At 44.3% G+C, this 18,083-nt stretch overlaps 1 protein-coding gene across 1 annotated transcript; it reads left to right on the top strand.

Moving 5' to 3' along the window:
• Positions 1-299: 299 nt before the first annotated feature.
• KCNA1 (potassium voltage-gated channel subfamily A member 1) lies at positions 300-10,349 on the top strand. Its single transcript, XM_039721000.1, has 3 exons — positions 300-713; positions 827-1,008; positions 1,757-10,349. The coding sequence occupies exon 3, from the start codon at positions 2,183-2,185 to the stop codon at positions 3,656-3,658; it is 1,476 nt and encodes a 491-aa protein (XP_039576934.1). The 5' UTR covers positions 300-713; positions 827-1,008; positions 1,757-2,182; the 3' UTR covers positions 3,659-10,349.
• Positions 10,350-18,083: the final 7,734 nt, after the last annotated feature.

The following is an 18,083-nucleotide window of genomic DNA, read 5'->3' as shown; positions in this document are numbered from 1 at the left end:
GTTGCTCAGCCCCGTCCGGTACGAGGCGGGCCGGGGGTCGTGGCCAGGGGTCTCCGGCACTGGGGGCGCAGCCGGAGTCCGTGCGGGATGCGCGGCCCCTCTCCGCCGCAGGTGCTGCCAAGCGCTGTCCCGCCGTCCCTCGGCGCCTCGGGAAGCGGCTGCTCGGCGCACCTGTCCGGGCTGCCCGTGCCTCCCCTGCCGGCTGCCCAGCATCCCGCTGGCTTCCGCAGCCCCGTCCCACAGCCCCATCCCGGGGCCGCCCGCATTGCGTCGGGGGCGCGGCGCGCAGCGTGCGGGGGCGGCCGGCCTGGGGGCAGCGCGCATCCCTCCCTCCTCCGCCAGCCCCGGCCCCCGGCTCCCCCGCCCTCCCGATCCCCGAGCTGCACCAAAGAGCTCTCAGGTTTCTGCTGATACTGCAGCGTCAAGAAATGGCTCGAGTTTGCTCCTCGCTCTTATGCATTCAGCAGCCCTCTCGCTCCTGCCACATGCGTCCAGCTCCTGCCTCCTCCTGCCTCCGCCGCTGCTGCTGCCGGGACGAGCCAAGACCGACTCCGGGGATGCGGCTGCAGGGCTGCGGCGCTCTGACATCTCCTGCGCCGCCGCTGCCCAGCGCCCGGCTTCTTTTCCAGCTGTCCTAAGGGAAGAGAGCTGGAGAGCCAGCAGCTATCTAGGACTCCTTGATTTTATTGACTAACTCAAGCCTTTTGGAAAAGGTACTTTGCACTCTTTTCCACGCACACCCCCACTCCCCACTGCGGTTTTCAGCAGAAACTAATTAAACCCACTCGCCCTTGGTGCAGCCTAAGACAGTGTATGAATATTTCAGTGTCTCGCAGGCAGCCCTGTAAAGCGATCGCTGCGTTATAAAGAGGGGCGCAAGAGGAGGAGGGTTAAGTTTGCCGCTGCGGTTTTTGTTTTGGTTTGGTTTTTTTGGATGCTGCTGCAAGGCGACTTGACGCATTCCGGCACTGGCTCCTACTCCTAAGCGGCGCGTCTCACCCGGAGCAGGTAAGGAAAAGCCCCTTCTCTCTGCCGATGTTACACTCGATTTTGGACGGTTTGGGTGTGGGATGTCGACCTCCCTCCCCTTCTCTCTCTCTCAGTTACCTTTAGCTGCTGCAAAGCAGGAGAGGAGATGCTTTGCTCCCCCCCCCTAATCTCCCCCCCCGCCGCCCAGTTGGTACGATGAAGTTGTCAGTGCTCAGCTGAGTCTCCACAGCGGGGAGCGCGGTGCTCGGGAGACTCCTTGCAGGAGCTGACCCCGCTGAAGTTTCCCGGGAAGACCTCCCGATGAGTTCTGGGCACCTTCCTGCCTCGGAGGCCTTGGTGCATGTCCGGGGATGTGTAGGAATGCGTAGAACTCGGCATGTACTGCTGTATTGGGCAGAATGGGATGTTCTTGCCGATGTGAAAGCCAATCCATTGCGCCTGAGTGTGTGTGTGTATGTGGAGGGGCTTGGGGGCTGGTTTATTCTGTTTCTCTCCTCCCTGACAGCCTCCATCCTGCAAATGAGCTTTATGCCTTCAAAACAGAGTATTTCCATCCCTCCCTCCCTCCCCAGCACAAAAGAGGAGAGGAAGAGGGCAGTGGTGGTGGTGGTGGTGGGAGGGGGAAAGGAAGAGGCAGGTGATGGAAATTTGCTGAGTTGGCATTGCAAGGACTCACCTCCCAGCCAGCCATGATTTATATATTTATTTCTATATTTATTTATTTATTTTATGTGTATGTGCGTGTGCATGTGTGTGTGTGTGGTAGCTTCGTGGCAGCAGCTGCAGCGATGGTCGAACCGGCAAGAAAAGTGGACGGATCGAGTTAAAGGCTAAAGGAGACGGCTGGGGAGGGAAACCCCAGCCTGGGGGTGCACTCCACAGACCTTCAGCCTCCTGGTGTGGGGGACAGGACCCCTCACCTTACCTGCCCTCTGCCCCCCCTAAAGGTACTTCTTCCCTCTTTCTTCACCTTCCCATCATCCCTGATGCCTCTCCCTTCATTCCACCTCTCTTTTCCCCTTTTGGGTATTTCCATCCTTTAGGCTGCACTTCCACCCCTTCCTCAAGCTCTCTATCCCACCTCAACCCCCCCACCCTTGAACCGCCCTGGGTCTCTCTGTGCTTCTCCATCCTCCTCCTCCCTTTCCCTCACTTCTCCCCTGCCCCGTGGTCCCCTTTCCTCTGTGCCACCATGACCGTGATGGCTGGAGAGAACATGGACGAGACTTCTGCGCTACCTGGCCACCCCCAGGATAGCTACCAGCCCGCTGCCCACGACGACCACGAGTGCTGTGAGCGCGTGGTGATAAACATTGCGGGACTGCGCTTCGAGACACAGCTGAAGACTTTAGCCCAGTTCCCCAACACGCTGCTGGGCAACCCCAAGAAACGCATGCGCTACTTTGACCCTTTGCGCAACGAGTACTTCTTCGACCGCAACCGGCCCAGCTTCGACGCCATCCTCTACTACTACCAGTCCGGGGGTCGGCTGCGCCGGCCTGTCAATGTCCCCCTGGACATGTTCTCTGAGGAGATAAAATTTTATGAGCTGGGTGAGGAGGCCATGGAGAAGTTCCGAGAAGATGAAGGATTCATTAAAGATGAGGAGAGACCCTTGCCGGAGGGGGAGTACCAGCGCCAAGTGTGGCTCCTCTTTGAGTACCCAGAGAGCTCTGGGCCGGCAAGGGTTATTGCCATAGTTTCTGTCATGGTGATCCTCATCTCCATCGTGATCTTCTGCCTAGAGACATTACCTGAGCTGAAGGAGGACAAGGAGTACACAGTGCACCGCACTGACAACACCACCCAGGTCTATAAATCCAACATCTTCACAGATCCCTTCTTTGTTGTGGAGACCCTGTGCATCATCTGGTTCTCTTTTGAGCTGGTGGTGCGCTTCTTTGCTTGCCCAAGCAAGACTGATTTCTTCAAGAACATAATGAACTTCATTGACATTGTGGCCATCATCCCTTACTTCATCACTCTGGGCACTGAGATGGCCGAGCGGGAGGGGACTCAGAAAGGAGAGCAGGCCACCTCCTTAGCCATCCTGAGAGTCATCAGACTGGTAAGAGTCTTTCGAATCTTCAAACTCTCCCGGCACTCTAAGGGCCTCCAGATTTTGGGACAGACCCTCAAAGCAAGTATGAGAGAGCTAGGTTTACTAATCTTCTTCCTCTTCATTGGGGTGATTTTGTTCTCTAGTGCAGTGTATTTTGCTGAGGCTGAAGAACCTGAGTCTCATTTCACAAGTATCCCTGATGCTTTCTGGTGGGCGGTGGTATCCATGACCACTGTGGGCTATGGTGACATGTACCCTGTGACAATTGGAGGCAAAATCGTAGGCTCCTTGTGTGCCATCGCTGGTGTGCTGACAATTGCCCTGCCTGTACCTGTCATCGTGTCCAACTTCAACTACTTCTACCACCGAGAAACAGAAGGGGAAGAACAGGCTCAGTTACTTCACGTTAGCTCCCCTAATTTAGCATCTGACAGTGATCTCAGTCGCCGCAGCTCCTCCACAATCAGCAAATCTGAGTACATGGAAATCGAAGAGGATATGAATAATAGCATAGACAATTTTAGAGAGGCTAATCTCAGAACTGGCAACTGCACTGTAGCCAACCAAAACTGTGTTAATAAAAGCAAGCTGCTGACTGATGTGTAAACAAACAAACAAACCCAAGACAAAATCCCCACTCACAGCTTGAAGACTTTAGTGACACAGTCACACTTTGTAGATGCTTTACTGATAGTCTTTGAATGCTTTATTTACCTCGTAAATGCATTGTTGCATTGCAAATCTCTGCTCTGCGATAAAGAAGCTTCCAGGATCCATGAAAGATAAAATTTTGCTTATTTTCAAAAGAACATTTTCCACCTGGCAAATGATAACCATTTGAACTAGTTTAGTTTTAAGCCGTTATGACACTAGACCTAAACTTTTCCTCTCCTATCTCCTATTTTTTTTCTTTCTTTTACTTTTCTTTTTTTTTTTTTGGATAAAGTTATCTTAAACTAAACAAGACAGGTTTTAGAGCTATTAAGCATATGCATGGATTCCAGTAAAAATATTCTGCAAAACTACAGTTGCAGGAAAGTGCATCAGATTATAATAGTAAAAAAAGATCAGCCAAAACCTGCAGCAAGCATTTGCCGTGGTGTTTATGAAGGAGTGCAAATTTTCCTTCCGCCCCCTCTGTGAAAGATTCCATCCTTCCAACCTACAGATCCACACAGCACCTTATTAAAAAACCTAAGTAAGCCTGTTCTCTTTTGCTGTCCATAGAAGAAATATCCTAAAAGGAGAATAACAAACAAAACTGAAGAAAAAACATCTGCAATGCTGCTAAGTCCTCTCACATGCAGATGATAGAAACACTTTCCCACCCTCCCGCCCCTCATTCAGAGCTGGATACAAAACTTTAAGCCCCTCTGTTGCAAGATAGCACAATGGAGTTTAATAGAAGCATGTTTGAATTTGATACTCTTTACTTTATGATCGCATGTTTGAAACGTTACCTCAGACAATAGCGGATAAGCTTTCGTTTGATCTGAATCTTCTAAAAATAGGTCCTTTCTCCTCTTTTTTAAAATTTCTTTTCTTTTTCTTTTTGATTTGCATTCACCAGAAGTGCACTCCTTAATTTATTAAATTGTTGACTAGTAATTTAAAGTACTGTATTTAAGTGCATATGTTAGTCAAATGGGAACAATAACTTTTGGAGATCAAAGCATGTTCAAATATTCAGCATTATGGCCTATTTGATTAAAGTGTAACTTGAATTAATTAGTGCATGAATTCAGTAATAATAATAATGATGATAATAACAACAATAATGATAACAATAAAAGCAAAAAAAAAAAGTACTTGATAGGCTGAGGGCCTGAATGAACTGATTAGAGAAACTTGATTGTTTTCCTGCATTGCTCAGGGAAATGTGTTGGCTTTTGTCCAGGCTTTGTCGGAAAGGAACATATCCCATCCCTTAAAGGGAAAGCTATATGGAAAACTAACAAGTCAAGTTATATATAGCAACAACTAAAAACCTAGTATCCTCTATAGATGAAAGGTGCAGATGCATGCTTTTTGGTGCATTCTCAGAATGTAAATGAAACTTATCTATTATATGCATCCGAATTGCAGCAGCTGGTTTCTTTTGCAATCATCAGTTGAGACTTTTTCATTTCCCCCCCAAACTCACTGAAGAGACCCAGCAGATTGATTGAGAGAGTTGTGCAGTGCCTTTATCTTACACCCCCCAAAACTGCTGAAAGTGCCTCCAGGAACTGAGTGGATCAGAGACACCAAGGGAAAGGACAAGGAGTCAGTCAGTCCTGTGTGTCAGGAGTGTCCTGTGCTGTCTACTGGCACAGCATGTAAATGTTTAGGAATAGAAAGATCGAGTGTGAGTGAGAGGCATGCAGAAGAGGCAGGCAGAGACCACCAGTGTCCATGGAATACCTTCCTTCCCCAGCCAGTCTGATGCTGCAGGGCTCTGCATTGGCTTCTGCCAAAAAACTCCTAGTTGTGTACATGCGAGGCTTCAGGTTTCCCCGGGTTGTTCATATAGGCATCACTATACCTGCCCTTCCTTTCCCTGAGGGAGCCCTTTGGCAGCTTGTCCCTGCAGGGCAGGGCACAGGAAGAACGGGAGCCTGGGCATCGCTCAGTCAGGCAACCAGACTGGAGGACTGCGCTCTTCTTTCTCTAAGGTTGCCCAGCAGATAAATGGGAAGGCTTTGCTGGGCCCTTCCATCCCTGTCTGCTCCATCCTCTTTCAGATCTTAGATCCCATCACATCCTTTGAGCCATGTTCCTCTTCCTGGTCCCTGATCTTACTGTACTTCCGTCATTTCCTGATGAAGGAAGCAATGCTAGGAGAAGGTATCTTCTGCAACATGCCAGCCTTGACTGCTAGGCCCTAGAAGATAATGACCTTTGATCTGAACAAAGGTATAGGCACTAATCTCAATTTTTCAAATAGACAAAGTTGAGGATCTTCATTCTGCACTTAGCATGTGGCCAACTGCTGTTGAACACATCTCCTTCCACGCTGTACAGATCTTTTCCTCCCCTATCTTTCTGATATATGTATATATGTGTATAAATAAATATATATATATGTCTGCTCCTGTGTGTGTCACACACATATGCAGGCACATGTATATATAGAATAAAATCAAAGCACTTAGAATTAAAAAACAACTCTAACTCTGCAGTTACGCACAAGCTTGACCTGCCAGGTCTCCAGAAAGACTTGACTTTATTTCTCACTGTGTGACTTCTGTGAATCTTAGTGATAAGAAAGATCAAGAACTGAGGGAGCTCCAATTGCTGCAAGAAGTGCAAAGCATCAGATAAAACAGGGCATTACATCTTCTAGGTAGATGTTGTAAAGCTTCTTTCCTGTCCCCTGCTCACACCCTTGCCCCTTGTACACCTCTCTCCCCATTAAATTCCAATGGTCCTGATCTTCCCAAACCCTTGAATCATAGGATGTGATTTCTGATGTCAAAATGAACTTGAATGCTGCACTCAGCTTACAAAACCACCATCTGACTAAACTAAACAGCAATAATAAATTCAGTGCTATGGGACCGATGGTCAGAAGGATGCATTTGGGAGATGAGGCCTCACATGGGTACCTTCTGCCCCAGCTGGGTATGCACACCTTAATTTAATGTGCAGAGTGATGATCATTCTGCTTATGCACAGAGAAAAGTACTGCATGCAGCGATTTTTGGTCAAGAGACTGGGACGGATCATAAGAACTCATAGTTTGGGGAGCCTGAATGTTGCTTTGTCCATTTATAGCTCACTGCAAAGGATCTCAACCCATATGGAGTACAGGAATTAACCTCATGTAGCATAGGCATGCGTTTTCGACAAGTTTGACACAAAAGAATAAACAACAAAAACAAGGTTCTTACTCCCTTTACACAGGAGTGCTGAAATGTCTTTGTGGGCCTGAAGGTGCACTTAACAAACTGCCTGTTCTTATCAGCAAGCATCCTTTTTTTATTTCTTTATTTCTTTCTTTTCTTTTTATATATCTTTTTTTTTTTCTTTTGGCCCTTATGTTTCTTTTTGCCACAGGTGTACTCTAAGGGGTTTTTTATGTAACTGGAAGAGGACTGAAAATGATCTAATGGCCAGTGTAGTGCTTCTCTGAAAGAGTCAAGAGAATTCCTTTGGTAGGGACCTCATGGAAGTGATGCCCACATTGTGCTGGGCAGGGAACCCAGTGGATATTGCAGTCTTTAATTTGGTGAGGGGAAGAAAGCTGTTCCAGCAGGAGGAGTCATTCCCCGCACCCCCACCAACACCCACTGCTCTGTGCCTCTCTGTGCTTCTTAGCTGGTCCTGTACAGCTTCTCCTTCATCCACTCAGGGGAAGGGATGAGGGAATTTACCTGGCAAGGGCAAGGTAGCAGCACACTGCAGTGCAGAGACAGGAATGGAGCAGAGAGTCAGTGGGCAGGAATCCCATAGACTGGTATCCCTGCCAGAATTCCCCATCTGGTTCTACCATACTTAGCTCTAGACCACTAGGGAGGGGCAGAGGAGCAAGGGTGAGAGTGAAAATGAAGGACTCTGTACCCTGTTCCTTCACAGAACCCAGGGCTTGCTGCAAGATTGCTGAGAGCTCGAACCCTCTGTGTGGCAGGTCCAGCACAGGCCATGAACTGTATTTAGTCACCTTGTGAGGAAGTTGGTGTGCAGTTAGCCAGGCTGTGAGTTCACAGCATCCTAGCAAACCTGTGCAGATTCCCTGCATGGGGTGTCCTAAGCCTTATCTCCACCGGGGACTTCAGGAAAGCTAATCCGAATTAATGAAAGGTGTGCATTTAAAGGAGATTTGTTGAACTGCTTTAAAGCCCAGCATGGACATTCTGTTGCAGTATTAAAGCAACCTTAATCTGATTTGGAGTCATTCTTTTTGAAAGGGAAGTAACCTGAATTGAATTAAGGCTGCTTTAATTCCGAACACAATGGGGCTTAATGCAGTTTACCTCATCTGCCTCACAAGCCCATTCAGACAGATAAGCCTATCTAATCATTAGATGTGCCAGAAGTGACCCCATTGTGCAGGGGGTGTCCACGTGCACCAAAACTCCTGGTAAATGATGCTGCAGATTCACAGCCTGGCTTACTGAGGGAAAAACTAACACTTGATTGTGGTGCTAGTTCTGGTGAGTCCCTCCCTTTGTTACTGGTTTACACCTTTGTGAGGATAATCTATCCTGCTGCCTTCAGGGAAGCCGAAAACAATTGTTGCCCAAGGAAATTAATTTCCACTTTACAGAACTGCACAGGTGCTAGCCTGATGTACTGTTAGTCACATGGACAAGCACTTGTGAGGCAGAACAAAGCGCTGGAGACAGGACAAAATTCAGACGAAGTCGTCTTGTTTGCAGCAGTGGTTTTTGCCCACGCAGAGATTTCAGAGGTCAGACCCTTCTTAGCAAACCAGCTGTGTGTCATTCGTTGTAGGCTGCAGCTGCCCAAACTGACAACAGGAGCAGTGGCCATTTGTATTGACAGGGCTTTTTCTATACCAAGGGACAATAGTTTTCATTAGGCAGAAGTACAGGAAGTAAGTTTCTACTTTGAGAAAGCTGCAGCCCAAGTGCAACCTCAAAACCTGCTGATTTTAAGGAGCTGAGGGTTTCACTTTTTCCACAGTCCACACTTGAACAGTGCAGTTTCTTATATGTGCATTTATTAAACAAAACACAACCAACACTACGTCATAAACATCTGAAATTTATTAGGAAAAGGTGGAAAGTTGTATTTTAGAACAAAATCTTCTGCATACATATGCAATACACGCAGAGAATGTATTCCTTTCCAAACACTACCTTGGTAACTGTTGCTTGAGGGGTGCCATTCTGGATTAATTTTTTCCTCTAACCTGAAAAAGAGGGAGGTACTGCAACTTTTCCAGGAATGGTCTGATCCTGTAGGCTTCCAGCAGACTACAGTGATCCTCAGAGTAATTTCGTGCCAGTGACCCTCAGAGTAATTTCAGACTCACAGGGATGCAGAGTCAGCTCCAAGGTGTGATTCAGCCTCAGCAGCCACAGAGCTGGATGGAACTGGAAAGCTGTCCTTGCAATTGCACAGCAGGGCAAGTTTGTCCCAGACCTGCCTCCTGCAAGTCTGGAACAGGCTACTTTTCTGAGATGCTTTAACCAGGGGCCTACACTTCAGTTTTGGTTGGACTTAATTCAGGCTGAGTTTCTTTTTCTGTTTTCTCTTGTTCTGGCTTTACTTAATCAGGTATAGGGAATTTCTTTTTCCTGAAATGCTTATCAAGTATTCTTAAAGGTGTCAGTATTTGTATCTGCAAAAAAATAAAAAAGAAACTTCAGGGTGTTCTACAGTTTCACTCAGTACAGGTGAACTTGCCACTGGTGAGGTCAACAATTTATGCTGTCAAGGCATAGCATGCTTTGATATTTTCAAAGGAAATAAAATGAAACTGAGGTCTTAACTCAAATTTGTCTCAAGTTTTCTGTTAATATCTGTGTAATTCTGTATATTTCACCTGTTCACAGGCTCTAGCAAATGTCACTAGAAGTTATATATTAAAAAATCATCTTCCATTTCTAATTTCTATAATAAAATTAAGACACTGCATTAAGTTCCTTTAGGTGCATCAGTCTTGATCCATGCTATTGTTTCAGTGACATTTCTGTAATGTAATTGGGATCAAACATATATTTTACTTTTGTACAAAAGTAAAAATGATATTTTTATGACTAAATTCAGCAAACCCTTACCTATAACCTGCTATGATGAAATATTTTTTTCCTTTCCTTTACATGTAAAATATTGGGTTTTTTGCAGTATGTCGGTTTGAAATGAATAAATAACAGCTGTCAATAGAACTGTAAATGGCCTCTCAGACATACCTCTGACTTTAAAGATCAAATATTGCCGATGTGAAATATATAAACTGAATAGTCTCCATATGAAAGTGCACCATCAGGGCAACAAACCATTTAAGCTGACACAGCTGTACTTATTTCCACCATTTACCAATCGCTTATACTTTGGGTCAAGTATGTACTTCATTGTCACATTACAGCTCATTTTACTTCCAAATAGTGAAATTGTTTGACTTACCATTTTTAGAACATCTGATGTTATGAGTTCTTGAACTATTTGAAATGCATAGTTTTCATCTATGCCTTCTGTACTCGTTCATCTGTTCATACTTGGCATCAATTAAAGATAATTTTTAAGTATCTTACCCAGGTTTCTTCTGTCTGGTTATTTTCTGAAGTCTGGTTTCTCTGCTGTCACTATTGGCCAGTTCTGTCTGAAATGAATGGTTGCTTTATTGATGTTTTTCCTACTGAGTGGAATAAGAAATGGCAATGTAGTGAGTGGGAAATGTGACTGTGGGCTTTGAGAGGCTTATGAATGATAAGTCCAGCTTTACAGTGCAATTAATTTAAAGGTTTGGCTTGTGCAGGCTTTGGACCTAGCCCTGCATAATGTTCTGGGGCCAAACTGTGCTGCCCTCACTTCTGAGACATCACTCAATCCCACCAAAACTCAAAATCAGGTTAAACCTACTGGCCATGAACACTGACTGCACCCTCCAAAGGTTTGTGGGTATTAATTAACATTATCTGAGTCCAGACTTGTAACCAGGTTTCAAACCGCTGTGTGACCGACCATGGGCTTTGGGTTGGGTTGAACGTCAGCAAATCCAAGCGAGTTGATGAGTTGATGTTTCCCATGAAAATTGTTTTATCAAAGTGTGTTTCATGCAGAGCGTGCCGAGAGAGCCATGCATGACGTGTCCCAGTGCTGTGTTGTTCACAAAGAAGGCAATGGCATAAATGCTTGTTATTTTGCGCCAAAGCTGTTGTGTGTTGGAAGTCCACCTAGAGATGGGTTTTTCAGGAGATAGGGGCAGTTTTCAACAGTGGGATGCACACAGAGTGCTGATCACACACTGGTGAAATGAAGTGAAATTATCCTCATCTTACATGAGGCAGAACATTTTGTGTGTCCTGTCCTGTGATTTTATTGCCTGACTTGTTTTGCCTTCTTGGTTGAGAAAAGTTTTTGTCAATGAAACCCTCATTCATTCGATCGCTTCGAGTGTTTAGTCAGTTGATTGAATATCACTTACAAACTGTCTGAAATTGTTTTGTTGAGTTGTCAGTAAGGATTTGCAGTGTTCTTAAATGGGTCTGGTCCAAGTTGTTTGTCTGTTGTTGGCTGCTTTGTGGTGGTCAAGGGGGTGATCACTGTCATTGAGTTTTGCTGGCTCTAGGTGTGTCTAAAGTCTCATTGCTTCTTTCTTTTCTCATTTTTGTGTTTAGAAAAACCCAACCTCAACCAAAAAAAAAGCTTGTTTATCATCTCTGCAGCAGCAATCTTCTCCCATTTGCTCTTAGCAAAGCTCCTGTTATTTATTTCCTCTTGAAACTTTGTGCATTCAGAACCAGGTCCTAGGACATGATTTTGCCCTCTAAAATCACTCCATAAAAAAAAAAAACAACAACAAAAAAAACAAACCCAACCAAAAATAACAAAAAAAACCCCAAAAAACTAAACAAAAACAAATTTTAAAAAATCCAACCAACACTGTGTACTGGGTTAGTTGAATCTCTGTGTTAACTCCTTACTTAATCTCAGAAGTAAATGTGTCGGATTTTTTACCCTAAAATGCAAATCCTCCTATGTTGTATTTTATACTTCATAATTTACAAGAAAGTTGTATGTTGAGTCCTTCCTTTGGTTACACCAAGCCACCTCCTATATAGGTTTTCTCTAGAGCATCCTACACTGAGGGGAAAAAAATACATCTCTGCAGGTATAGCTTAGGTAACAGACATGAAGATCCATGGAATAAGCTCCTTTTTTCTTCAGCTTCTTTGGCAAGGGTGTTCTAAGAGGAGCAATAATTCAGCAGACTTTCAACAGAGAGGGACTGAGTCCCTTCAGTAACAAGGTGCGATTTTCCTTTTACCTTCTTTGTATAATATTGTTGATTTCAACATAAATTTGATTTATCTGTCAGTTAATCTTGGAAGTTGGTGAGTTTTTGTGTATTGTTTGATTAATGGCTACAAAACAATCGCTTTATGGAATCCTGAGGATTACAGGTGTGAATATGCACTCTCTTGCCATGCAGAAACCAGGTCTTTCTTCTTCAGTGAATAAGAATCCTAAAACTCCTCCAAGCCATAAAAGAACTTTTAGCTCTGAAAGCAAACCAGACTTTTCTCATGGGTGCACCCTTCCCCAGTGTTAGGGTGTTGCCCATCCCATCCTCTGCAGCATCTGGAGCAGGTGCCTTCAGGGCTGGCAGTTTGAGTCAGATGGTCTGACTGCCAGAGCAGATCAGGCATCTGATTCAGGGCTGTCCCCAAGAGCAGCTGCTCTGGCCTGCAGCAGCCAGATACAGGCTCTTGAAGTAACCCAGAGCCCACAGGAGTAAACAGGATGTGTTTTTTCCCCTCAGAAGGCTGCAGAGACACCACGATTTCGTGCTCTTTCTCAGCCTGTGGAGAAAAGAAGATGAGAAACATTCTGTGCTCAAGGCTTCTACTGGGTACTTTTGGAGTTGAATTATCTCCCATATCTGGCCTTGCTATAAAAATGTTCACTTCACAGAGTGTTAGATTAAGCGTTGGAAAATCAAAGAAGCTTTAATTAGCACAACAATGCTTCAATTCACTCAGCTCCTCTAAGAGCTTCCTAAAATACCTCACATTTTATTCCAAGGAGAAGACAATTGCAACTCTTGAATAGAAACCTTTTACAGCTAGCAGAAGAAACTGTAATTGTAGATGGTATATTTGGTGACCTCCTCTCACTAGGTAGGAGCAATAGCACATTTGGCTCTGGAGCAGGGGAGCCTGCAGTTGTCACTGTTGCAGGGAGAGTTGCAGAAAAAGCACTGGTTGATCCTTAGGAGGAGGACAGGTCAAGGACAGGATCATTTCACGGGTCACCCTTTTCATCCTGCCTCACCTGTTTTCAGTTCACATAAGAATTTTGCTGAGTGAAACACAGGTGTAGTGGAAGTGCCATTTAGAGCCCCACATCTCCTAGGCTGCTACCCAGATGGATCCTCCAGCTCATTTGTCATGAATACTGAGAATACACAATAGATTTGAACTATTTTTTTTCAGGTTGGGAACAAATAAAAAAAAGTTTTTTAATTTATTTAATGTTTAGTTCATTGCTGTTTGGCCATTCTGAACACAAATCTGCATGCAGAATTCTGCACTAAACTCTGAATGAAGGATTTTTTAGTTTCTTATGGCAGCTGGGTCATGACACAGTCTGGATTGATGGTGGGAGCTGAGACTGGCAACAGGGTCCTGCCTTCAAGTGGAATCACTCAGGCAATGGTAGGTGTTTAGATGTATCTTTGCCTTCTTCTTTGAGTCTTCTAGTTTGTTTTCAGTGTGTTCCAGTGTTCATCTTCAGACCCAGACAAACCAATTCCATCTTTCAGGGACGTAGCTTTCCTTTGGTGCTTTTCTATTTGGCCAAACAAACCTGATTTGCTGGATTTTGGCTGTTGTTGTGGCTTTTAATGCAAATAAATCACTTGCAAATGTTCTGAACTACTCATGGATATTCTTATTTCCCTCTGCCCTGACATGTGCAACTTCAATTAGTATCATTAAGTTTGGTTGTTTCAGTTGCAATTTAAAAAAAAAAAATTGATGGAATTTGGAAAGTTAGAAGGAGAAATTAAAAATTATCTGGCTACTTGGGGTACATACCCTTGTTATGATTATTTGGATGATAAAGAAATGGCTTTAATTGCAAGAGAAGAATATTTACTGATAATGAGGCTTTAAACTCTTGTGCTATTTAATATTTAAGTCCTGAAGAGGGTAAGATGTGAGTACTGCAGGGTTTGTGCAGTGACAGGGTGATGTTCAGAGGGCTGTGCACTTCTAGGGTTACATCCACAATTGGTCATTGGAGTGTAGGGATGCAGCTGGAACTGGGTGTTGCCAGCTGAGCTGAGAACCCAAAGTCACCCTGGTGGGTTGGTTTAGTTCAACAGAAGGATGGATTAACTTTAAGGCTCCAAACACCACATGGGAAATCTTTTTGCCTGTGAGGAAAACACTGCTCTGACACAAATTTTCTTGTCTTGAACAAATTTGTGCAATAAATCACAATGGGTTAATGTCTTCCTGTGGACTTCGTGCCACATTGGCTTCTGGCATTTTTGCTCTTAGCATTTTGCACCTTTTTCCTTTATGTTTTTATTGATCCTCCAGTGTTTGAGACATAAAAGTGGCATGAACCAGACCACTGCCTTTTGTTGTCCTGTGGCTAATCTGTCAAAACCACACAGTTTGTGTAAAGCTTTTGCTGAGTCTCCAGCAAGTTTGTATGTTTGGTGTGGAGATTTTGAACCTGCTGCTTTGGTCCTCCTGGAGTAATGTTGAATTGATCTCCAGCACGGCATCTTGTTGCCACTTGGGATGAGAAATGCAATAAGATCTTGGTGTTAGTGCAAACTGTGAAGCCTTCCTGGGGTCTGGGCAGGCCTGGATTCTGCTCTGATCTGCTTTGGCTCTGTGTCTGTTTGCCCTGTGAATATTTCATGTGCTGCTCTCATCCTTTGGTAGCTTTTCAGTGTCAGAGAGAAACCATGTTGTGTCTCAGGAGTTTCAGAAATGGGAAGGGAGCTTTTGTGTCAGTCCCTTAGACCAGTCAAGAGTCTGGGGATGCTCACGCTGTGCTAATCCAGGGTATCAGTCTGTTTATTGGGGATCCTGAACAGCAGTTGGAAACAATGGGAGCCAACACCTTCAATTATTAATTAAAGGTAGCAAATGGAAGCAGGGTATAGAGCCACTATTGTTAATGACTATTCAAAGCCTGCATTCTGTCTGACAGAACTGGGATGTTCTTCTCCTGGCCTGCAGGTGTCTGAGATCTCACCCGTTTGTGACACCTTCCAAAGGCTGCTGAAATCCCCCAAGACAGAGAGCAGCCCAGAACAGATCAGTGTATCCATACAACCTCACATCCTGCCTGGAATATTTGTGACTGGCAGACGGGTAGCAGAGTGGGGGAGTGTTGGTCTTTTGGTTTCTGTGTCTCTTTTTTGGTAATATGTACTCAGTTCTTACTCCTGACTTGGGTACCAAAATGAATGTGAGGAACATGGGAATAGAGATTTCACTGGCTGCATTTGTGCAGCTCATTGGTCCTATATACAATGAAAAATGCCATGGTGCAAGTCAACATAACTAATTTCTTCTGAACTAACCAGCTAAGGGTCTTCCTTTCCTATTCACATCTGACAAAGTTTTACATAAATAAAAGCTTCAGTTTGGCCAGAAGGAAAGAATCTTGCCTATCAGGTTCCACTGTAACACAATATATGGGAAAAACCCCCCTCTTTTAAAGGAAAGATGTGTAAAAGTGACACCAAATATATTTTCGTCTGTTGGTGTTACATGACTCTGAACAGTGTTCTATAATCACACAGAGTATATGCTTTAAGATAATAAAAAAAAAGCAAATAAAGACATGAGTATCCTTTACTTTGCCCATTTTGCTGTTTTAGTGAAGACTTAAATTGTTCTCTTTTCCTGTGCATATATTTGAACTTAATATGGAACAGTTTATGAAAAACATGAGTGAAAGATGGAGAAGTAATTTTATACTATTTAAGATACATGGAAAAGGTCAGTTTTCATGGAGACGTCTACAGAGCAAGCAAACTTATTAATTCCTGCTGTTGTCCAGAATTTTTTAACACTCCTCTGATAAAGCTACTGTAGAAAATATCAGAAAATGTGATTTACTGTAGTGGAAGTTAAATATGTGCCAGGCTTTATTCACTTTTAAAAGAGAACCTAAATCCTCCTGCAGATAAATACTATCTGGAAGTGTAGGGGAATGAAGTCTTTATTTCTCTCACAGTAATCTCTGCTGCAATACTTTAAGTCTGTGTGTGTATCTCACTTTGTGCAGACCTTGGTTAAAAACACCAGATTTTTTTTTCTGGAAACATAATCTACATACACTTTGGAGATGAGTATCCTTCATTTAAGCGTGAATTCCACCAAAACTTATACCCAGCTCCAGGACTTCATATTCTTCAGGGTGAAACACTGAAGCAATTAAAACAGCAGGATCTTTTCAGAGCATTGTGGGTGATAGGAGGTGACTGACTCCTCTACATCACATTGAGAGCTATTAAATACATCCCAGGGGATTTTTGTTTCAGGGTGGGAGAGGATCACAGAATCACAGAATGGTCTGGGTTGGAAGGGATCTTAAATTTCACCTCCCTGTCATGGGCAGGGATACCTTCCACTCACCCAGCTTGCTCAGAGTCCCATCCAACCTAATCTGGAACACTTCCAGGGATGGGGCATCCACAGCTTCTCTGGGCAACCTGTGCCAGGGCCTCAGCACCCTCACAGGGAAGAATTCCTTCCCAATATCCAATCCAAACCTGCTCTCTGTCAGTTGGAAGCCATTCCTGCTTGTCCTGTCACTCCTTACAGGTAGTTGCCATGGGAGGGAATGAAGCCCCTACAGAATGTCTCTGTAGCAGGAAAGGAGACTAAGGACCACTTAGAAGCTCAGCTGGTTGAAATGGGCTGGGTTCTGGGGAAGCCAGTGTCCCTGTGAGATTATCAGTGTGAAGTGAATGAGCACAAAACAGCCATGAAATTGTAGTACAAAAGCCGCTTATGGCAGCAGGGAGCAATTGAGGGCATTTGTCTGCGAGTCCCTGTGCATTTCCAAGCTGATCTTTCCAAGTGCCCTAAATTCCTGTGGAGTTCAGCACCTCTTAATATGTTACTGAGCAGGAATTACATTAACAATGACATGTAGGAAGGCAGTAGATGCTGCTGCTTGAATGGTGTTCTGTGGTTATTCCAAATGAAATTCCAGTGCTTTGTCACCCAGTCACAACAGGAACTGCTGGTATAAAGCACCAAGAAGAATGAAGCCCTTGATCCCAGAGTGGGACTACACTAAAAACATGAGTAAAACCAAGGTTTTTTGTTGTTTTTTTTTTTTTAAATAATATAATCTTGGTGATTAGTGTTTAAAACAAACCCCTCTCTGATTATTTCTATTCAGTAACATCTGGAGCAAGGCAGGTGTTTTGTGGCTAAATGGGAGAAAAGCTCTGTGACTCATTTTATTTACAGCTTGTGTGAGCAGCATCTCTGTGGAAGATGAGATTGTGACTGATGGGGAAACTGAGATATAAAAAGGTCTTGCAATTTCCATTTGTTTGAACTTTTCCAGGCAATACTTTTTACTGCATTAATAGAAGACTAATTCACCCTTTGCTGCACTCTTTCTTTTAGAGTTTCTGTTGAGTCACATGATGTGAAGCTCAGTAGAAGCAGCAAGTTTATGGGCATGCTAGGAAATGCCTCTCAGGTGAATGCCTCCCTGCTCATAAATATGGTGAAGGGACATTATAATCCATTGATGCTGTGAGCAAGTTCCAGCCTTCCAAGTAATAGTTTGAGCCTTCCCAGTCTTCAGGATAAATAGCTATGTAAAGAAAAGCCATATCTACAAATTCGCTGTCCAACACACATGACAATTTGCCCTGAGAAAATCTGAGTACCAACACTACCTTCATCACTACCTGACTCTGCAAAGTCCCTGGGCATAGAGGTAGAGAGAATTCCTGGTGTTCTGGACTCCAGGACACACAAGAGTTGTTTGAAGTCTGTGTGGTTGCCTGGACTTTGGCCTTTAGAGCAGAATCACCACGAGGGATAAGTTGGAGGCCTCTCCCAGTGCTCCCCTTCGTCACAGCTCTCCAAGGAATATGGTACTTGTCCTTCAGCCCTGGGCCACATGGACATCTTGGTCTGTGGCTCGTGGAATCACTTTTGTCTTCTTAGGAGGGTGAAGAAATGTTACCACTACAGTTTAAAGAGTAGTTAAAGTGCTGGGCATCCTGATCCTTGCCCTTCTGTCCCCTTGTCTGACTCCCCATCCTTTCCTTTGTCATTCCTTGTGTTTCCAATTTTAGAATGGATGGTATCTGTAAATACTTCATCTTTGCACTCTTTAACAAATAATTGTAGTTGTC

Source organism: Passer montanus, unplaced genomic scaffold (assembly GCF_014805655.1).
Source record: "Passer montanus isolate IOZ18808 unplaced genomic scaffold, ASM1480565v1 scaffold106, whole genome shotgun sequence".
NCBI classification, from domain to species: domain Eukaryota; kingdom Metazoa; phylum Chordata; class Aves; order Passeriformes; family Passeridae; genus Passer; species Passer montanus.
This window is presented reverse-complemented; position numbering and strand designations above follow the sequence as displayed.

Excerpts from the sequence above, each read along its gene's own strand:
- KCNA1 (XM_039721000.1), top strand. The coding sequence starts at position 2,183 with ATGACCGTGATGGCTGGAGAGAACATGGACGAGACTTCTGCGCTACCT.